The following is a 22,571-nucleotide window of genomic DNA, read 5'->3' as shown; positions in this document are numbered from 1 at the left end:
TCAATATGAGCCTAACCTCAGCTGTAACTCTTATAATGTCAGTGTTATTATCACTCACAAAAGCTATTCCGTATGGGGAATGAGCTACATAATTTTTTGGTGACACGGGGCAATTGAAAAGAGGAAATGGGCCAATGCTGTTTACAACTTTACCAGCCAATAGAGAGAGTGCTAGCAGTGCGCACTGGCAAAGAGAACAAGCAAAGCCTTCAAGCGCAAATACATAATTTAGCTTGTAGTACTTCATAATGGAATAAACGTAGCCCCCACCCACCCACCGGACTAAGAGTGCAACGGACATGGCTCCGCTGCTGTGACAGCTATCAGAGATGGGAACCGCAGTGCTGACTCACAGTGAGGAGTTTTCAATGACAAAAGGAATAATCTGATAAAGGAATTCCCATTCTTGTTGGGTAACAACACACAGACAAAGACCCCCCGACCAGAGCCCCGCCCCACCCCCCCCCCCCCCACACCTGATGATGACAATGACGCTGTCGAAGCCGTTGTAAGGGTTCTTGATGTAACCGAAGAACCCGAGAGCCATGAGCTTCAGCAGCATCTCCAGACCAAACAGGCTGGTGAACACCATGTTACTGATCTCCAGAATGTCAGTCAGCTCCTGTGGCTGTGAAGGGGAAGGGGGGCCCAGTGTTTGTGGAGAGAGAAAAAAGAAAGAGGGGAGAGATTGATCCTGGGATATTGGACAGACGCGGAGAAAACTCAACAAATAAACAGAGACAGACAGACAGGCTGGCAGTGATAATGAGAGCAGTAGAGTCAACATTTTCTCACATGCTACTCCGGGCTACAGTGCAGGTTTATGTGGGTACGGTCTTGGACATGGAGAGAGAAGCCCCCCTAGGATTCGAATGCAGGTGGGTACAAACACCGTGAAAGGAACACACATGACCCCAGGGAACATTTTGGAGGACATCTGAAGTTGAGTTCATTTGACTCATGACAAGCAGCAGTGTCCTCATGTCAGAAAAAGCTACCAAGATTGATTGTTTCTGCAGGTCAAATGGGTCTTGTGTTTAACTGGTATAGCACAACAGTAATTCACGTAAATATCTTTAAATACAATTGCATTCAATTTGCTTGTTTTCGATGCCGACTTTCATTATTATTGATTTGTAACAATTACATTTGTTCACAGGAGGGTTCTGAAAAGCTATTTCATTTCAAACCAGGGAGAACCACTGACTCAACAGGGTGTCTGGCTTTAAAAAAACAATTTATTAAGATTATCAACAAAGATTAATAACAAGTAGTCTGTTGTTCTCATATCTAAATGTATTTTATCCTTGGTTTGTAAGTAAAAACTATGGTTTTAAAACCCATAAAAGAGCAAAACTGTGGCATTGGGTTTTTCGTTACAGGAGGGAATAGAAACATTGCGGTTTATTCCTAGAAGCTGTGTAAACAAGTAACTGTGCCTCTGAGCATGCTCAGTGACATCCGCCTGACACACAGCAACTCTCTAGAGAATTAACAGCACTGGTCACATTCACTATGAGGGAATGTCGACCTAGAAAACTGTATGGCTATTTATTTGAACCAAATGGAATTTAAATGACAATAGATTTCTATGGCACGGGAGAAAAAAGCTTTTTCAGGCTTTGATAACAAATTCACATACTAGCATATAGACTTATAGTTGGTTTTGGTCTATTTGGATACTTTTATGTAATACTATAAGAATAAAATACAGCTATTTCTAAACATCCTAATCATTAAACATTAGTCATTCAAGAAGTTAAAGGCATCCACATCTGTCTTATTATTCAGGAAATCTTCCCTTGTTTCCCGCAGTCCATAACTGCCTTTCAGCCAATCACAATGTCAGATCTGTCGACATCCTCCTCCTCCTCACCCCTCCATTCACTCACACTCGCTTCTCTCACTCTGCTCCGTCTCCACATCGCTCACTCTTTCCTGTCCCAGGGTCACGCTTTAATTAACACTTCAGGTCTTACGAGTTTCTCCATATCCTGATACAGCCGTGCACACACCCACGCACAGAGCCATAGACACAACTACACACACACACACACACACACACACACACACACACACACACACACACACACACACACACACACACACTTAGTGATTCCATGTGCTTGGCACTGTAAGTGTTGATTGGAGGGGAAGTTCATTGACTTTACCGCACCCAGTGATTTGTACATCCATTTCCAATCAAACTGTAGTTATGTTCATCCTCCAAAAGGCAAGCCCATTGCTGTGCACACCCACTAACATACTTACACACTTACACACTTACACACACACATACACACTCAAGCATACCTGCTCGTGGTACTCAATGCCCATCGACAGTGTGTTAATAAGGATGGCAATCATGATTCCTCTGCTGAAGTATCTGCTGCCGACGATGAGATCCAGTTTAGTTCGGAGTCCCGCCCAGCAACGCTGGCACAGCCTTCTCTTTGGCTCAGATACCTGTGCATCACCAGGGCATGGGCTGCTACAATGGCACGGGTTGTTATCAAGACATGGGCTGCTGTTGCCATGGCATGAGTTGCTGTACCCATGATGCTGTTCTTCGGTCTGCTCATTAGCATTTCCACTGTCACTACGTTGGTTGTAGTAGATGCAGTACGGGCATACCGAGGACTCTCCCGAGACTTCGCCTGGCAAAGGTAATGCAGGATGCCCCGCACACCCACCTGCATACAGACAGAGGGAGGAGGTCATATAAAGGTTTACGGTCCACAAACATCATACACGTACAAGGGCAAAGGAAATAGTTGATTCTGTATTCTGCACTAGTAAAGACGTTCTGTCATTCAATATATTCTCTGTGACAGGAACGTCATTTAATTTCTGTGAGACAAAAATTCAATAACGTGGAAGCTGCTGTGCAGTTGGGATGCTTTTGTGCAGAGGCAAAGTTCTTTTATTAGAACAGGGATGTTTGTGCTTTTGTGAGTGAGTGAGTGAGTGAGTGTGTGTGTGTGTGTGTGTGTGTGTGTGTGTGTGTGTGTGTGTGTGTCGTGTGTGTGTGTGTGTGTGTGTGTGTGTGTGTGTGTGTGTGTGTGTGTGTGTGTTGGGGGGGAGGGTTGTGGAGTGCACGGGTAGGAAGATATCAGCAGAATTCATTAGCAAGCAGCTCGGGAGGAATGCTCCAATGACATAACAAGAAAATGCTAATCTAGCACGAGCAGCTCACTTGTCATCACAATTACAACAAACTCATGTTTCACTGGAGACTGATCCAGTAAATCCAATCTAGTCGTGCTTGGGTGTGCGTCTGTAGATAACGTGCGCAGGCGGACTTGTTGAAAATGGCTCTGCACCGCAGATGCAAAACAAGACACTTATCTAGAGCTGCGATTTTCATCATCTTGGCCCAGGATCCCCAGTAGCATACTGAATACTTCCCACTCACTTTTTGTGTCCATGCTACAGCTATGAGTTAGCACGCAATTGTATTAAATATTGATGTGTCTTTGTCTCTGATTTCACACATTGAGGTCATTCTACTCATCATGGGAAGCACGACTCGGCCTGTGAAAATAGTTGTACGTCTTCTGAGACTGGAGGAGCTGTGTAAAGTCTGAGCAAATGGCCCGTGGTGATGTCATCAGGGGCTGTGTTATTAACTGGGGGTTTTACAGGACATGTTGTGCTTTTGAATTATGACCCATCAGGAGTATATCTAGGTATCTTGATGTCTTGGTGCTGCTTGGATTTTGACCATGCATTTTCATGTTTTCTGAAGTGAGTCCCTCAATTTCATGGAAGTGCAACTTTATGTAGTGGCCCATTGAACTCCTCATCTGGGAAATCAACACCTTACGGAGAGACACGGCAGGCATCGTTTTTCAAGCACCGTTCAATTTTGAGATATTTGGCTATTTTGCTTCCATAACATGTCCTCTTTCATACTAGTATAAATAAAAGATCCTAAATGTTTTTGTTTTTATCAAGACTCTGAAGGAAAAATCTCAACTTCTAAAGCACTTACATCAACTATACTTTCCATAATCGTTCTTGGCACAATTATGGAAGCTATTACAAAAGGATTTGTTTATATGTTGTTAATTGTCAGAATTTCTGATACATTTTTTTCTTAAAAACATGCATTTGAAAGAACTGAAGAATGTTTTGATGTATAAAATGAAAAAAGGCTGTTTCCCAAATATGTTGGATAAAAACTTGACATTGCTCTGGCAATACACACCGCTTTTCCAAATGTGTTTTTATAATGCTCTAAGGGACTCCCACAGTGGCAACTGTGCAAAGTGCCAAAACATGCTGAAAGCACATTTGTTTCATATTAAAAATAAATAATGAATCACGGTCACATGTAATGCAAAGAATGTTATGAAAATATCTTCAAAGCACTTCCGATATCCTACTGCAACTCATTTTCATGGATATTCGTTTCCTAACTCTCACATCTTATCTCTCCCCTCAGATTTCAGGGAATCGGCATGTTAAGCTGCACACAGGAGGTCTGGACAAACAGTAACCTTTAGGCTTGAATGAGGAGTTTGATTTGAGTGTTGTGCTCTAATATAACATAGGTTTCTACACAATAGTGTTGTAAGATATAAACCTGATATTTTCAAAACATACTTGTTTGTGAAATATGTAACGGTTGTAAATGTGTCTCCTTGCTTTGTTCCATACATCATATCCTTAATTCTCCCTCTCTGCGGTCCCCAAATACCTAGGGACTAAAATATCCAGAGTGTAATCTTATGTAAGGGACACACAGATGTGTCTCCCTGGAGGCTTAACATATAAACACACCACAGTGTCCCTGCCTATAGTTTGCCTCATGGTCTGTTCAAGGTATATGACCAAAAGCTTTCCAGCTTTCCAGCTTTAAATATATTTAAAGAGTTAAAATAAGTCTGTAACTTGCATGTCTGAGTGTAATTGAATGTAGACATTTGTGCAATTGTGCTCAAAGGTGATTTTTTTTAAAGGTGAGGAGAGAATTATAACAAATAAGCAAAGTTACCTTAATCACAAACAGTGTTTAACATTGTATTTTGTTGGCAACTTTTGATGACAACCTACGACCTTGGGAGGCCTCACACACTGACAAACACACACACCGCTTTGTTCTCACCATGCTCCACCACAAGCTGTGGCAGTCTGTTGACGTTCTCCGTGGCAGCCAGCCGCTTCTGCTCCGTGCCCTTTGCATTTAGGTGACAGAGGAGTGGCGATATGAAGGGATAATTAAAACCATTCCCTCCATTACTGACAGCAGGCTCAGGCTGAGGCTGTTGATGATGATGATGATGATGATGATGGTGATGATGATGATGATAAAGCTGATGAAGGTGCGACAGGTTATTGGGGGCGTGGCCTGAGTGCCGATGGGCAAGTCCATTCATCTCTCCTCCTCTGCCCCCTCTGGCAGCTCCAGCGCCTGTGTCTTTCTGGCAGACACACACACAGTCAAAGTGTGTGCGTGTCTGGGCATAGCCGCGGGACAGCCGGCGCCACGCCTTGCGACCCAGGTGAGCCAGGTAGCGGATGATCTCCTCGTAGCAGCTTCCTGGTTGGCTGTCGCTGGCCAGCGTGGAAGTGGATTGGTGGAGCTGGCGGGCGCGCTGCTCCGATTTCATTAAGGCGTGTTCTCTCTGCTTTGTTTCAGAAAACTGGGTTGCTATGACGACCAGGCACAGGTTGATCATGAAGAAGGAGCCCACCTGGTCATGACACAAACAGTACACGTTGTAACACAAACTGTCATACACATACATGTTATCTAGCATTGACCCAAATGACTTGTTATGGGTGTGTGGGGGGTTAGAGTTTTGTGTCAATGGTTAGGGTTAGAGTTAGGGCAATGTTTAGGCAAGGGCAAGCTACGTTCAGACTTAGGGTTAGTCTCCAGAAAATAAATGTAAGGTTAAGGGTTACCCCAAAAGTGACAAAAGTCGGTGTGTGTGTGTGTGTTTGTGTGTGGGTGTCAATGTACTTACTATAATGAGGAAGATGAAGTAGATGAAGTTGTAGAAAGAATGTGCATCCATAACGTAGTACATGATGTCTACCCAGCCTTCAAGAGTAATTACCTGTACACAGACCCAGAGTAATCACAGAAGTTACGGTGTTTAGTGTGCATATCATTCATTGATTAGAGGTGCATCAGAGCAAATAACAAACATTTACCTGAAAAATGGCGATCCATGCATATCCAATGTTGTCAAAGTTAATAGCTCCTTTGTGTGGGTTAATTTCCCCGGCCCGACACTCATTGTAATACTGGTACCAGTTCACACATGACACTTGCTCATCTACTCTGGGACTCATCTCTGGATGGGACTCCTCGGGACCCAGTAAGCAGGACGTCCTACCCACACGGCGGCGAGGTACGTCCGTGCACCGAAGCATCCCGTTCTCTCTGTCCATTGAGCAGATGAAAGGGTGGTCATCGGTGCCATCTGGCCGATAGTAGCCACTCAGGAAGGAAATGTTATATCTCCTGGAGAAAAAAAGGGTAGAAGTAGAATGGAAAAACATTTTTTATTCAATGAAATTATGAGCCAAACATAAATGCATGTTTCCTTTATTTTCAACGAATCCTCTGAAAAGACAAAAAAGCGTGGTCAGTGGTAATCGGCCGCGAGCCCATTCAGCCCTTGTGAAGATGGAAATCTTCAAAAATTTGTAAAAAAATAAAAAAAATAATGGGTCAATAAAATATGGACTTACTTTTACAAAAACAGCTGGACACACATATATCAGACATGAGTTGATATTGAATTTGTTGGGGAATTATTTCAGCTTTGGATCAATATAGATTTGGGTTGATTACAACATCAAGGTATGCAAGAATGATTCAGAATAAACTATAGCTCCTATGTGTATTGAAATGCAGGAACATGTCCCCCATTGAAAAGGTGTGGCTCGTCAACGCGCATTTAATAGTTTGGGTACACAAATAAAACCTAGACTTATAAAACCATGAATTTATTTTTGGTTATGGTCCTGTCATGGGATTTTTAAGTGTCCGGACTAATTCAGGTAAAGTTGAGACGTTTTTTAAGGAAGATAAATCATTTGGTCGACCTTTCGTTCTTACAAAAGGTCTGTTTTCTGGTTAAAAAGGGAAAGACTGTATGAAATACACGAGGGTGCTGAAGGAGGAAATGAAGAAACAGAGAGAAATAAAGGGAATAGATGAAAAGAGAGAGGGAGGGTGCAGTGGAAAGATAAGCAATCAATCATCAGTGTAGGGTCACAGAGGAACGCCACTCTCACTTTTTATTAAGAAAGGTCATGTTGTTATGAGGCAGAAAATAAAGCAAAATTTCTTAACATAAACAAAATCAAGAGAAGGATTAGTTTTAAGTGAAAATGTCAAAGCTAATGTGACCGCATGTGATTGAAGCAGGAGCCAATAAAAATATAATAAAGCTTTCCCGATACAGCTGTAGTGTTCAAAAATTGTAATCACGGGCTCCTGCTTGGTGGTAAATTCAAAATACTAAAAACGTTTTTTTGCTTTTGAAGATGTTTCATCCTCTTTTTTTATTTTTTTAGTGCTTAGGCTTCTTTTTGTGTGCTTTTGTCGTTGCTTTGTTGACACGTTTTGCTTCGTTGAACTATTTTTCTGTCTACAGTTATCCAATGTGACAGACAATTACTGGCAAGTAACTGAGTAGTAAGTTCTACTTAATAGTAATTTCAATTATTTGTATCCAATGTATTTTCTTTATTAAATTTAATTGTAGTGCAGATTTGTTGATTTGTTAATTTTCCTTTGTGTAGCACTCTTTTACAGTTGAAAGCTACTACATAGAAAAAATTATACTCTTAGGAGTAGTCGAATAGATAGTAGGCCTATCTTTTATTTTTATTATTTTATTTTCATTTTTACAGCCCAATGTCACAAATAACAATTGGCCTCAGAGCCACACTCTCTGTTTTTAGACCCTTAATTCAAATAAGGAAAAGCTCCCCAAAGAAACCATTTAAAGACTTGTGCCTGACTATTTCAAATACTAGAACAGTATAAATGCTGTTTCAATTCACCCCCAACTCTACATAAACCCCCACACTACTGTCAGGGATCATTATCTTAGTGAGATGGTTGAGCTAATGTGAGACCAGACAGTGAACATGATGTTATGTGATGTTATGTGGTTTTATATGATCGTGTTTGTGAACACGTGAGCAGGAGCCATAGCGATGTTGTGTCACGTAGACAGTGATCGAACGAGACATGGAGGATCATGTAGGAGGAAACGGGGCCGACAGCAAAACTACAAAGGTTCACCCAGAAAAAGCCGCTCAGAGTCTACGAACATCGACACAAAGAATTCTGTTATGGCTTCTTTATCTCTTGATTTGTGATTTTGTTAAAGCTGGAGGTTTCGATCGTGAAACACATTTACACATTAACCTTAACTCCCATTAAAGAAAGAAGAGGATACGTCTATCGGTGGTATTGATCCCCTCTTAGGAATAAGAGATGAGTGTCAGGAGGCTAATCTGATGTGAGCAAACTTTTCAACACGGGGTGCAGAGTATTGAATCCAGTGCAGCCCCCTTTGCCATGACACATCTACCTGTTAATACAGTGACTTACATCTTGACATCCTCTCCCATGAAGCAGCGGTTCCTCAGAAGCCCCGCCCACAGCTGCACGCCGACGATGCCGAAGATGAAGAAGACAAAGAAGCACAGTGCCAGCACGTTGCCCAGCATGGGGAGTGTGTCTAGGAGAAGGGTCACCAGAATACGCATACCTACCAACACACACACACACACACATACAGTACAAACACCATAGGCAACTAGACACTACGGACAAGCAAAAGATGTGCATGCAAAAAGCTAAACTTGGTACACAGGAAGTTGTGACAAGGAGAAATCTCCTAATGTATTCTGCACAAACAACTGGAGCAGTGCAATTAATTGAATGGCAAATAATTAGAGTTCAAACACCGATAATTAGCCCCCACTCCGCTCTGATGAAGGGCACAGATAGAGAGTCTCCCTCCTCGCTGCTTCTAGACTTGGCTACTTCAGACGCAATCTAAAATTCGACAAGAACTCAGTCGGGAGCTGTGCCAAGGTTATAGAGTGTAGTAAAAAAATGAATAAAAAAAACGTAAATTTGGCAGGCCAAGTTTGTGCGCCGAGCTGTTAAGAACAAATTTGTTTTCCGTGTCCTTATTTGTTTACACGTGCATCCATCAAACAGAGAGCTGTTAATAGCCGGGCAGCTAAAGAAATGAAGTGGAAGTTAAAGATCAGTCAAAGGGTTCAAGAACGCTGACACATTTTCACTACGTCTTGATTATGAGTAATGAGGTTACTGACTTTCAGCTGACGGTGTTTCCACCATCAGATGAACAGCATTGGAAATGCATCTGTTTTATATGGGCCACCAATGATAGGGGAGGAAAGTTGACATAGGAATGGTAACATAACCTTAGGGATGTCTTGCACAGTCATCATAAAGTTCAGTTCAGAGTCTTTTTAAAGTCTTTGACCTTACAGACTTCAATGCACACTTGGTATCTTTCCTGCTGATGCTCTGCCAGCCGTGTACTGAAGTCATTTTCACAGACAACAACGTTATAGAGTTTTCTCTCTTCCCTCCTTAACAATCTGTGAAATGCTGCATTGTCCTGAGGTCAGGAGAGCCCTATGCTGTTCATCCAAACTGGACAGGCACACTAGGGGTGTGCTCGACTAAGAATTTACTCAGTCGAATCAGTCAACTTATGGTTGAATCGCGTTTTTTCTGCTCATTGATCCATATTCTCAATCGCGTGACTATCATGGTGATTTAAGGTTCATCACAGGAGATGCTTACGACACACTCCATTGTGTCTTATATGGAAAGGTTGGGTGGTCCTCTCTTAAAGAAAGACGTGGCGCAGATTGGCACATTTTCATTCATAAAGCCTTGATTCCCCATTATTTAACAACAATGCTGCAAATTTCAGATGGGCTTTATCAGACCCGCTCCACTGACATGCTTATGCTTTATGTCCCACAAGCCCGATCTGAGCTTGGAAAGACAGCTTTTAGCTTCAATGCCCCTGACTCCTGGAACAGCTTACAGCAACAAATTAATAAAAATACCTTAATATCCTTTAACAAATGTAAACATATTATCTTCTGCCGAACTCTACCTGTAACTGTTTTAATTAGGCTATATTGTACTTTCACCCATTCAATTTTAATTGCTGACATTCTTCACCACTGTCTAAATGTCAATTGTTTTTTCTTTTTTTCTTATTGTATTAGATGTATTTTCATTGTATATTGTGTATCTTTTGTTGTTTTTGCTTTGCATTTGTTTGACTCAACATCATTGGAAATGAGGGTCACCCTTCAATTGATCTCTCGGGGATAAATAAAAGTTAAATGAAATTTTCTTTTTAAATTCACACACACATTGTTTTCCTATAGCGACGACAGTAGAGCCTGAGTATACTATTGGTGTGACGCACCGCATGGGTCCCCCCCAAGACATTCAGCACTCCTATGTAGCTGTAATATAATGATCCTTGTTTCATACCCACATTTTGACCCCATTTGGCTGTGAGATTGGCAGTCGAATCAGGCTCCTTCAATGGAATCTTCAAATACTCGACCACTCTGGGTGATCTCTAATTAACACACTTAAAAACTCAGCACTTAAAGTCAGCACTTTAACCTCACAGTCACTGCATGATTTAAAAATCCAATGTGCTTGGAGCTAGGAGCCAAAAAAATTGAATGCAATAAAAAACTGTCATAATACTTTCTGAGTGCAGGGTATGTAGAAGAAAGCGGAGAAAAACTCACTGGGAACTCTGTTGATTGCTCGCAGTGGGCGGAGAACCCGGACGGTCCTGATTGCTGATAGGCTCACGTTGTGTCCATCAAGGGAGTACTCCAGCATTCTGCAGAGAGGGAAAACCACCACTGTCTCACTGGCATCCTGAACAGCGTGACCTTGGCAAACTCTGGGAGTCCACAGGGAACACAGCAGAGCGCAGTGCACTGTCTCTGGGATACATAGCCTTTTAACTACCAATCGCCGAGGTCTCTGTCTCTGAGGACCCAATGGTGCCATTGTCATTCTGCCGAGATGTGACACACACATATATATCCTCGTCTAAACACTCCTAAGCACGCGCACACACACGCTTGACATTTAACTGGCATTAAACAAGCGTATAAGCTTTACACAAAAACACACACTTACACACACAGTTTTGGCTCATATTTAATGTCAGTGTGCACGTGCACATGTGGGCACGTGCGTCTGTCAAACACTCACCCCACTATGACAATGAAGAAGTCCAATCGGTTCCAAGCGTCGCCTAGGTAACCGCTCTGACCTATGATCCCGAGAGCCACCATCTTCATCAGCATTTCCCCGGCGAAAAACACAAAGATCCCATCGTCCAGAGCCTGTGCCAGACACACACACACACGTATGTACACACACACACACGTACGCACGCACGCACACGCACACACACACACACACACACACACACACACACACACACACACACACACACACACACACACACACACACACACACACACACACAAAGAGGATTATCTTAAACAGATTAAGTTGGACAAAATTAAAGCAACAACTATTCAGGCCCCTGATATAAAGTCTCACAGCTGAACATAATTAGTTTGTAATTTCAGATTGTGTGTGCATGTGCGTGTGCGTGTGCGTGTGTGTGTGTGTGTGTGTGTGTGTGTGTGTGTGTGTGTGTGTGTGTGTGTGTGTGTGTGTGCCTTACCTGCAGAATGAAGGGGGTGTGGTCACAGGGCTGGAACATCCCCAGGGTCACACAGTTCAGGATGATGGCCAAAATGCTCACGCGTTCAAACCATGTGACTCAAGGTTAAGGGTCAACACCAGGGCAGAGTTTTAGCAATTGACCACAACAAGATATAATCAATATTAGAACGTTCAATGAAGCCCTGCTTGTTACAGTAAATGTAGCACAATAGCTTGAGTGACAGAGGTAGCAGCTATAATCACAATTAGATTGCTGCATCCACATGCCACTTCGGCTCCGTCCAGGTCTTTTAAGATGTTGGCAAACAGTAAAGCCCAAATCCAACCTGTCAACACACCATCAGAAACCAATAGATAGTTTCTGTGTACAAGTTTTGACTGTGTTCAACTGACTGAGTGTTAAGATTGCATTGATGAAATTACAAGACAGTGAAAACATAAAGGATGAACCAACATGACTAAATGTAAGGTGTTGGGTCACCACAGGCTTCCTGAACAGCTTCAATTATGTTTGGCCACAGATTCACTGGAAATCCACTAAAGTTAGAAATGCCATTGTTCCAAAAGATATTCCCTCGAGTATGGATGATGTTGAGTGCTGTCAAACTTGTCCCTTCAACCACTGAGATCCGACGATCCAAACCCAAACCAATGAGTATTCATTTTCATTCTCATTAAAAACATTCAGCGACCGCTATTGCCCTGTGTTGAATCACCTGCATTCATTATGTTTCTCTGTTCATTTATTCAGGTTTTTCCTTTGAATTGTTGCCCATCTGTATTCAGCCAATGTAAGAAACACAGAGGAGATCCTGAAGTACAGACTGGTAGAAGTAAAGTCTTGCATTACCGGACTGAACTTTTGTGTGGCTTCCAGTTTGTAAAATTCATTTTATGAACACATACTTGACTGTGTTACCTATAAAAACAAGTTTTATAATGAAAAAAACTACTTAAATGCATCAACTTTCATGCAAGCACAACTTCTGACAGGTCGTTTTGTCATTTTCTTTAATGTTCTCAACTACAAAAGCACGGCAGCTACCATGAAACAGTTGGTGAGACATTTGCTGGTCTGTGTAAACCTCCATGTGGTGTGTGTTTGAGCGTCTGTGCCGCTAGCTGGCTGTCAAAGTGGAAGGAGGAGCACGGCTCAGAAGTGATAGGAGGGTTGAAACGGTCTGAAGTAGGAAGTAAAAGGGAAGACTGTGTCGGCTTCCTTCACACACACTTGCATGTGTAAAAACTGTTGAATCAATGACGGGATGCATTCAAGAGCCAAGGACGCATACGTAACAAACCCTTGAGCATGCACATGGACACATACGCATGGACGCATATTGCACGCACACACACACATGCAGAGTCCCCTTCCCGGACACTTTGCTCTCGAGAGGGCGGAAAAATTAATGAGAGTAAAATCCTTTATCACCCTTGAGACAGAGAGAAGGAAAGAGAGAGAGAGAGACAAAAAGAGAGAGGTGGAGAGAGTGAGAGAGTGAGAGAGTGAGAGAGAGACAGAGAGAGAGGGTAATCCAGTGTCCTCCCTTTGCTGTGGTTGCCATGGGAACCCCCATCTCACCGTGGGAACTGACTTCCGAGTTTCACAATCCGCTTGCATTCTGTCTGGACTGGAACACAATTAACACACACACATAAACAGATAGGCTACACAAAAGAAAATGACTCCTGCTGGAGCATCCTTTATTTCCCTCAATACTGAGGAGGGCCGTTTTAATCCCGCTCCATCTGTGTAAATTACAGCAGTTTAAATGACCCTGTGTGTCCACAAAACACACACACACACACACACACACACACACACACACACACACACACACACACACACACACAAACACACAAAAACAAACACACACACACACACACACATAGACCCAGGCACGCATAGTTAAACAAGGAAGGAACGGGGCAGGGTCAAGGTGTGAGTGATGGATGAGATGGGAGTAGTTCCACGCTTGGCCCATCATTCAACAGCAGTTATGAAACACAGCGAGAACTTCCCCTCCTCCGTCTCTCCGTTGGTTTCCTCTTTTTCTCACACTCTTCCTCTCCCTCCATCATCTCTCATTTTCCTCCATTGCCTTTTCCCCCTCTCTTTGGCCCAATTATTTTTCTCTCCACCGCGCCCATAGTGCTCTCCGTCTCTCTCTCTCCCTCTCTCTCTCCCCCCCCCCTTTATATAGTGCACCGTAATTTACCATCTTCATATCATATCATTTCTCATATCTATTTAGCTTCTCATCCTCTCCCGTGCACACACTCTCCTCCCTCCCTTACCAAGCTGCTTTTTGCTTGGCGCCCTATAGTTCCCCTGTTTTGTTTCCACCATCTCCACACGTGACTGCCCTTGAGTAGAGCTTTATAGTCTCTTTCAGATACCTGAGTCTCTGAGCCTTCAGATCAACTACAACCACACTTAATAATTCACTGTGTCAGAGAGATGGAGGGGTAGAGAGACAGACAGGGCGAGAGATATGAGATATACAGTTAGAGAGAGGTGGAGGAGGGGCCAAGAAACAAGTGCAATTAAAGATGTGGTGAAGTAAAATGGTGTGATGCCTCAACAGAATAGAAAAAGAGCAGTTGAAAAAGGTTAAGACCCTGACGACTCCAGCTTTGAGTGTAAACAACTGAAAATGTTGCGTGGCCTACTCTCTTTTTCTCTCCCTAATTGCCTCATCCTCTCATCGCCTCATCCTCTCATCGCCTCATCCTCCCACATCTGAAAAGGGCTACCTTCCTCCTCTCCTTCCTCCTCCTCTTCGTCTCCCATGCTCTCCATTTCTCTAACTCTCTGTCCCCGTGTGCCAACGCAGGTAATAAAGGTCAGGCAGACATTGTAAATCAAATCAGATCACATCACCCTGATTTTTCTGGCATCAGCCTCCACCCTTGGCTGGGATACACATGCTAAGGCCAGCGTGCAGGAACATTTTAATATTCAACATTCATTACATTAAAAGGATCTGGATGACTTGATACATGCAGGATATGGCCAGATTTTCTTTAAGCTTTTTCCTTGAAATGTTTTATGGTTTCTTGCGTGGTGACACTGTCTCATATGGCGCCCTCAGAAAGGTTAAACGTCAAAGCTTATAGCTTTGCGTATCAGTTATAAACTGTCAAGAACAATAACTTCATGACTGCCAGGCTGAAAAAGAAAATCTAAATATATAACCTTCACTGGTGTAATATCCTCCCACAGCATGACACTGGCTTTGTCTTTTACTTAACTTTAAAGTTCAAGGAAGACCTCTCCAGTGGACCATATCAGCACTTCTGGAAAAGCTTTTCAGAGAATATGAACCAAAACCCATTTATATATCGTTCTTTAACGTTTAGTTGAGGCAGACTCAAAGGCTTATGGTAAAATACAATCCTTATAGTTAGTTAGTCATTTAGTTATACAGTCATCTGATATTGCAGACACTGGCTTATTACAAAGTAAGAACCCTGTGGGTCCTTGGTAGATTTATATATTTTATCTAGCCAGGCGGCTCTATGGATGCCGATGTCAGTTGGTCCAGACTGACAGCTCCTGGATGGATTTTCATGAAATTTAATAAATACAGTCATATCACCCACAGGATGAATTGTTACTACTGTCACAACCCCCCGACTTCTCTGGGTTTCTATGGAAAGATTAATATTATTAATAAAGGGAAAGCTTTATTAAAGTGCCTCTGAAAAGACCAGGTGTTCATTCAAGAACTTCATGGACTTTACTTTTAATATATCTTGTTGCTTTTCTTTGAAACGTTTCACTTGTGACAATGTCCCTGTTTTACTACAGTATATTTATACTTGATCACATTAATAATAGCAAACCTGAATTTAGAAAGTGAAAAATGAAAGGGCATTGCCATTGTAGACAGCTTTGTTGATATTTGAACTGAGCACCAAAACAAATACGCCCCTCCCTTCCTGCTCCTTCAGAGGCTCCGCCCCCAGAGGCACCTTGCCTTGGCAACAGCAGTCGTCAATAATGACCTGTCCAATAGCATTGCTGTTCCTAACGTGACACAGTCTTCCTGGAGCTGATTGGTTGGTGAAGTGTTGACGGGCTCAATCCGACTTTCTTTGATTAAATGGTAAATGGTAAATGGACTTGACTTATATAGCGCTTTTCTAGCCGATTTTCTCAGCCCCAAAGCGCTTTACATATCTTACCACATTCACCCATTCACACACACACTCATACACTGATTACACACCCATTTACAGAGCCTGGGCTGTATATTAACGGCAGACCTTTTTTCAACATAGCATGCACCGACAGGTACCAGACAGTGACTAGATTTACGTTGATTTTGACAAAAGGTATTTTGGAATAGAATCGCTGATTCCACTTTTAAGACCCGCAGGACTCGGGCACATGCTACATATGTCCTTCAATTAAGAGACACAAGTTTGTCACCTTCTTGAGAGGCATAAGGTCTGCAGGTATTGTATCATTATGTTAATATGGGTGATGCAAGTGTAATGCTAATCTAAAAGTTATTTCTATTAATGACATATAACTGATCAATAATGCATTGGTAAATAACGTATTAACAATTAATGAAGTCAATGAAGTATGGTGCCTAACAGTAAAGAGGTTTTGATAATAAATGATTTGTGCTTTGTGTGGGGAATCCTCCAATGTGAACTGCTGTGTTTGAATGAGCTATCTGTTCACTAGTTTGCCCCCATACTCTTTGCATATTGGATCCACACTTTCATGCTGGAATCCATACACACAGATTTGATTAAACATAACCCAGTTAAGCTTGGAAAGAGAGAAATTGAGAGAGAGAGAGGGGTTCGGGGGGGTGGGAGTCTGCAAGGAAGGTGGGCCAAGTCAAGTTTCTGTCAAGTTGTCAAGTCCTCTGGCTCCACCCCTACGAGTGTGACAGCTGAGTAACCATGGAAACCCTTACTGGAATCATGCTAATTGGCTGAAATGATTCTGACAGCTCACCCTACTTTGAGGAAGACTTTCTCCTCTCCGTTGTTTTCTCCCTATCGCTCCCTTACACACACACACACACACACACACACACACACACACACACACACACCTCCTCCCAATTAAGAGGCTGTTTTAGTTGTGATGAGAAAGACAGGGAGGGGGGCAAATAAAAGGACAATGGACTCGTGAAAAGAGGGATGAGAAGGAAGAGAAGAGAGGGAGAGCAGAACAAGAAAGGCAGACACAAAAAGGTATTTGTAGAGGAGTGACAGATACAGCTTTTCACATCTTTAAACAAAAGGAAACGCTCTGAATGTTTAATGCACTGCTTAATAAGTTATGTCCTGTGTGTGTGTGTGTGTGTGTGTGTGTGTGTTCCTCCCTACATGTTCGTGCGTGTTTCTGTGTGTGTCACATGTTTCAGCGTAAAGGAGTTTGATGACTGCCACATTGGAAAGCTCAGCACTTCACAAAGTCGACAAGCTGTTCCACACTAACAGCCACTCTTAACGTGTCCTCACAAAGAGACAGGAGATGACAGAAATCGTCGTAGCTTGAGAGGAATACAAGAGACCGTTATATAATAGCAAAAAAGCCAACGGTGTTTTCGTTCCAAATAGATTTGTTCCATGTGCTGGGAGAGATGTTCAAAGGGGAACGACTGTGTTTCTAAAAGGGAGTAAATGGAGGGGAAGGAGATGGGAAATTAATTTGTAATACGCACTGAGTTCAAAAGAGGCAAAGAGAAAGGAGGGGTCACCTCAGGAAAAAAACGGGACCTCCTCCTGCCCCCCCTGTGCGCTCACATTAATGTCCCTGTCCAACAACGTCCACCCACATAACTTCCCCCGCAGATCACTCACAGCAACACACACACACACACACACACACACGCGCGTGCACACACACACTCACACACACACACACACACACACACACACACACACACACACACACACACACACCAACAAAGTATAAAGTATAGAAGTAAATTTGCTGCAAGCCAGTTGCCAGTGCTATATGGGCATGCAAAAACACACAGGAAGACACACAGACAGGCAAACACCAAAATAAACAAATACTGCAATCGGAAGTAACCGGGCAGTCGGGGCAGAGCTACGCTGTTGCCAAGCAACCAGGTGATTCCTCTATAGACTCTCTCCATGGGAGATTCCCTCGTTTGTGTGAGGGCATTAACTGCTCCTGTGTGTGAGTGTTTGTGTGTGTGTGTGTGTGTGTGTGTGTGTGTGTGTGTGTGTGTATGCTCATATGTGTGCGTGTGTGTTTGCGTGTGTGTGTGTATGCGCGTAATAGTGAGTGTGAGTGTTTGTAAGTGTGTGTGGTAAGTTAGTGCTGGCTGCTGACACAGTGAGCGTACAATGTTCTGGGATGCGACCATGGTAACAGCCCAGCAGGCTACAGTAAAGCTTAGTTCATGGCATTTATATCTTTTTTTTCTTCTTCATCTTCTCTTCCTCTTGTTGTACATTTTATTTATTCAGCAATTATGTATTTATATTTGATGGAGTACACAGAGTGCTGACGGTAGCAAATATCCACAGACGTGCACTGACGGGCGCACAACGACACATGGAGTCTCAAGCTGAGGAAAACACACAAACACACACACACACAGGCGTGCACGCATAGAGTCACAAGGAATAGAAAATATTCAATTTGGAAAGCCTTGACAAATCCCTGAGGTGTTGCTGACGTTTATGCATGCTTCAGAGTATTCATAGCTCTACTCAAACACACTACAGCGCTGGTATAACTACACACATAGACACTATCACACCTTCCCCTCTTCAGCAGACGTGGTTAGAGGTTGAGGCGGAGAGTGCGAGGTAGTGAGGGGAGCGGGAGGTGAGACGCTGAGAAGACAGAAGCAGAGCAGGGTTTGGGAGGAGGTGACGTGAGTTTCAACTATCGTGAGTGAGTGACTACTTCTGCTGTATAAATGGAGGCCAGTAACAATGCTACTGACAGGCGGCTGTAACCCAGGAGATTCATTAGGGCTTGTCACTATGGAAACCTCCAATCAGGGGGAAATGTTAGGCCACCTTTTCCTGTAACTAATGGGTCCAAGGAAATACCTTAGGTCCTCCGAACATACACACACACACACAAACACACACACACACACACACACACACACACACACACACACACACACATACACACTCGAACATGCACAATAGTGACCTTGTTCCCATCCCCCTTGTGTTTACATGTAAAGTAAACATTTAGGCGCTGGGTGTCTTGTAGACACTACGGCTTGGAGAAAGTACAGAGCTAAAAGACAAACAGGCAATACATCTGTCTCCCATTATAAACAGAGACACACGCATGTCCGCAGTGCTTCAGGTGCACTCAGGGCGCTGAAGGATATGGGTGGCAGACAGCTCGAAGGCACCAGGAGCGGGGTGGGCTGGTTTGGGTCAGAGCCAAGAGAACCACTGGTGCTAGAGAAGGGTAGGGCAGCTCTTCCTCCTCCTCCTCCTCCTCCTCCTCCTCTTCCTCCCCATACTGCTCCCTCTCTTCTCCCTCCACTGACACATGCACCTTCTCCCCCTCCTCCTCCTCATCGCCGTCCTCCTGCGTTGGTCCTCTGTGCTGCTTCTGCAGGTCTGGGTCCTGAGTGCCCGTCATGGCCGTGCTGTCAACAGCTTGAATCTAATAAAAAGAGGGGGCGCAGGGGCACCGCAAAACTGTTCAGGACAAGGCAACATATTGGATGCAACATATTGTATGCATGTGTGTGTGTCTATGGCAATGTGTTAGTGTGAGTGTGTGTGTGTTTGAGTATGTGTGTGTGTGTGTGTGTGTGTGTGTGTGTGTGTGTGTGTGTGTGTGTTTGAGTATGTGTGTGTGTTTTTGTACGTGTATGTTTCTGCTGTGTTGCCTCGTGGCTGGCACTGCAGCGCCCCAAAACAAACTGCGCTAGCTGTCAGGCCTGCCATCCTGTCCGCCAGACCCTTTACCTTCCAGCAAAGCAGCGAAGAGAAAATAACTTCTCTGCTTCTCTCTGAAACAATAGGCGACCTTCAGGAGAAGACTCAGAGCCAGCCAGTGAGCACTCCTGTGCAGGAAACATAAATCTAAATAAATCCAAACAGAATGAACTAATAGACATGAGCAAAGGTGCAAACAGAGTCAGCGCAGATAACAGGAAGCACTTAGACCGCTTCATTATAATCCTACAGCTGTACAATTCAGTAATGACAACAGGCCATTACTGCTGATGTTTTTAATCCAGACTGGCTTTAATCAATCCGGACATGCAGAGGGTAAGTAGCTTAGACAATTTTTTTCATATTGCTGTAATGAAAAAAAAATTCAGAGATTTCGAACAAATATTGTCAGTTCTTTGACTTCTCTTTTTCATTTATAATGAATTCCCGCTCAAGAAGATTAGTGCTAGTTAAAGCTCAATGAGTTATAATTTTTCCTTGAGCTATAATTTAAGATGTCATATATCCTAAAACATAGTGGCATTGTCAAGAGATACAGTAGTAGCCCAAGTGCTGGCTGGAATTGGACTATCTTGTGGGAAATGCCATATCGAATCATAATCTCAGTTTTAAATTAAGAGCGTGATCACAAGAGCATGTTTTATTCTAGTCTTCATATTTCTTCTTTTTAATATCATCGCATTCTCTGCTTGATTAGGCTGCATGCATTGGAGTTTGTCAAGAACACATGAGAGACGGAGCATGTGAAGCAGGCCACATTGTCACGAATACACAGCAAATGCCTCCCGCAGGTCCACAGAGTGCTCCTTTCCATTGCTTGTCGATCCCCCAGAGAGGCTGGCAAACGTATCCCGACACGACCGATTTGTTATTAAGTGGGAGCAAGAGCTGGATTATACTCAAAATGCACATCAAGAAGAATTTATAACAACAGATGTCCAGGACATCCATGAGTCCAGGCATGCAGGCACATTAACTCTGCTGAACAGTGTGAGAGGACAACAGGAAAGCTGGCACGAGAGTTCACAGCGTGGTGGAGAGGAGTGGATCAGTGTGTGTGCATTTGATGAAAAATAATGAGATTGCATCTGCCAGTATCCTTCATTTTACTGAGCCTTTTCATTATGGGCACGTAGCCTAGACACTGTACGAGGAGTCCAAGGCCTCACAGTTGAAGGCTTTTTGTTGAGATTCAATAGTAGCTGTTACCCTGGCATCAATTAACAACTGAAAGGAAGTAAAGCTGTTTTCCTGCACAGTTTAAAAACCTGCTGATCAGTCCTTTTGAAATTATTTTTAACAACTCATCATGAGCCTCCCTTGCTCAGAGCCAGGCCATGTGGAAATTAAATCACCCTCTCAACCAGCCACCAGAACAAAATATATTCATACCTCTGGAAGACCTCTGAAACCCATTATGATTTATATTCATAGGCTGTGTGCACTCATTACAAACGAATAAACTGCCCGAGAAATTGACCAAGAACACAGTTTGATGCTCAATATAACCAGAGCAAACACCAATGGTCTAGTTTAAAGCATATACCTCTTATTTTTATTCTTATTGTCTAATGCAGTGATATTTATGCTTCTGCTCACCAAACCAGTATCATATAGCCTTTAGATGACATCTATGTGTCTATGGCATTTCCCTTACTCTTTTTCGGGCACGAAACCCCGTCTAATTCATCCTATAATAATCTGTAGGACGATATATTAGATTTAAAAAGTCTCAGCGTTATTATAATGTAAAAACATACAGTATACCATAACGCACTATTAGGTCACTAACTTGTTCCCTACCACAGGCACTTTATAACTGCCTAATATATTATTGCAATATTCTCCTTTTTTAGTGGAAGACACACACACACACAGCGCCATTGACACAGAGCGACATCGGGAGGATCTTGACATATTCTTTTGTGCCTTTGGCATTCACCCAGCACGTTGCCCAGGACAGAAGGGCAAAAAAAAAGTACATTATTACACAAAAGCCCCAAAAAACTTTGTCAGGCGTTCTTACCGGGGAGCAGCGTCCATCCACCAGCGTCATTCACTCCGGGTCCGCCGTGCGCCCTGAGCTCCCGGAGCCCCGGTGCTCCATCTGACAGCAGCCCGCCAGTCCTCCTCCCCCCACCGGTATCCAAACTCTCTCCGTCAGTGAGAAGAAAAGAGGAGAAAAACGAGGGTGGAACGTGACGCAGAAGTTGTAATAACCGGGTAAAGTAAAGTTGAATAGGCTGAGCAGGCGGCTTCCCTCCGTGCGTCTGCGTCCCCACCGCCGCTGGACACGCTCTGCGCTGCTGCCAGGTACCGGAGTTCAGGCGCACCGGGGAGAAGGAGAGGCGCGTCAAGCCAGCCGGAGAGGGGCAGACCGGAGATACTACGATTTTACCTTCAAAATAAGAAAAGCTAGTCCCGGAAGCTGGTGACTGGGTTTTCTGTTGGCTTTTCCATGTAAATATGCAGTTTTTACCATAAAGATATCAAATATTTGCAAGGTTATTTCCCTGATATTGTATTTACTTTTTGATTAGATTGTTTACATTATGTTGTTAACATGTTTCTCATTATTATCATAGCATATTTTTATTTCCCCAGCTTATGTGTAACCACCCTAAAATAAGTGGTTAATAAATAACTAAATAAATAACTGAATAAATATGGCTGTGTTTCTTCTCCAAAGATGATTTTATTTTGAAAGTTTTAACTTGAGAACATTATATAGGCCAATACTGGATAACTTGACTCTGATGGAGCATGTGACTTGTCTACTCTCCTCCTCTTCACAGAAGGCTTAAACCCCAACCTAATACCCCCTCTTTCTGTCCCTAGGTGTGTGTGTGTGTGTGTG

General features: G+C 43.2%; 1 protein-coding gene across 1 annotated transcript in view; it reads right to left on the bottom strand.

Annotated features, from left to right (window-relative positions):
• LOC307251621 (voltage-dependent T-type calcium channel subunit alpha-1H-like) overlaps window positions 1-21,778 on the bottom strand; it is a gene marked incomplete at its 3' end in the record, with an annotated part of 43,126 nt that extends 21,348 nt beyond the window's left edge. The window contains exons 1-11 of the mRNA XM_080028996.1: window positions 21,741-21,778; window positions 19,132-19,415; window positions 11,766-11,859; window positions 11,282-11,415; window positions 10,804-10,901; window positions 8,588-8,747; window positions 6,166-6,478; window positions 5,976-6,068; window positions 5,111-5,699; window positions 2,314-2,693; window positions 477-628 (exon numbers count right to left, since the gene is read on the bottom strand). Of these exons, the coding sequence (XP_079885122.1) occupies window positions 477-628; window positions 2,314-2,693; window positions 5,111-5,699; window positions 5,976-6,068; window positions 6,166-6,478; window positions 8,588-8,747; window positions 10,804-10,901; window positions 11,282-11,415; window positions 11,766-11,859; window positions 19,132-19,415; window positions 21,741-21,770 (2,327 nt within the window). The 5' untranslated portion in view covers window positions 21,771-21,778. The remainder of the gene's footprint in view (window positions 1-476; window positions 629-2,313; window positions 2,694-5,110; window positions 5,700-5,975; window positions 6,069-6,165; window positions 6,479-8,587; window positions 8,748-10,803; window positions 10,902-11,281; window positions 11,416-11,765; window positions 11,860-19,131; window positions 19,416-21,740) is intronic.
• Between the last annotated feature and the right edge of the window lie 793 nt (window positions 21,779-22,571).

Source organism: Ammodytes marinus (assembly GCF_949987685.1).
Source record: "Ammodytes marinus genome assembly, chromosome: 6".
Lineage (NCBI taxonomy): Eukaryota > Metazoa > Chordata > Actinopteri > Uranoscopiformes > Ammodytidae > Ammodytes > Ammodytes marinus.
The sequence above is the reverse complement of the archived record's forward strand: the minus strand, read 5'-3'. Positions and strand labels throughout refer to the sequence as shown.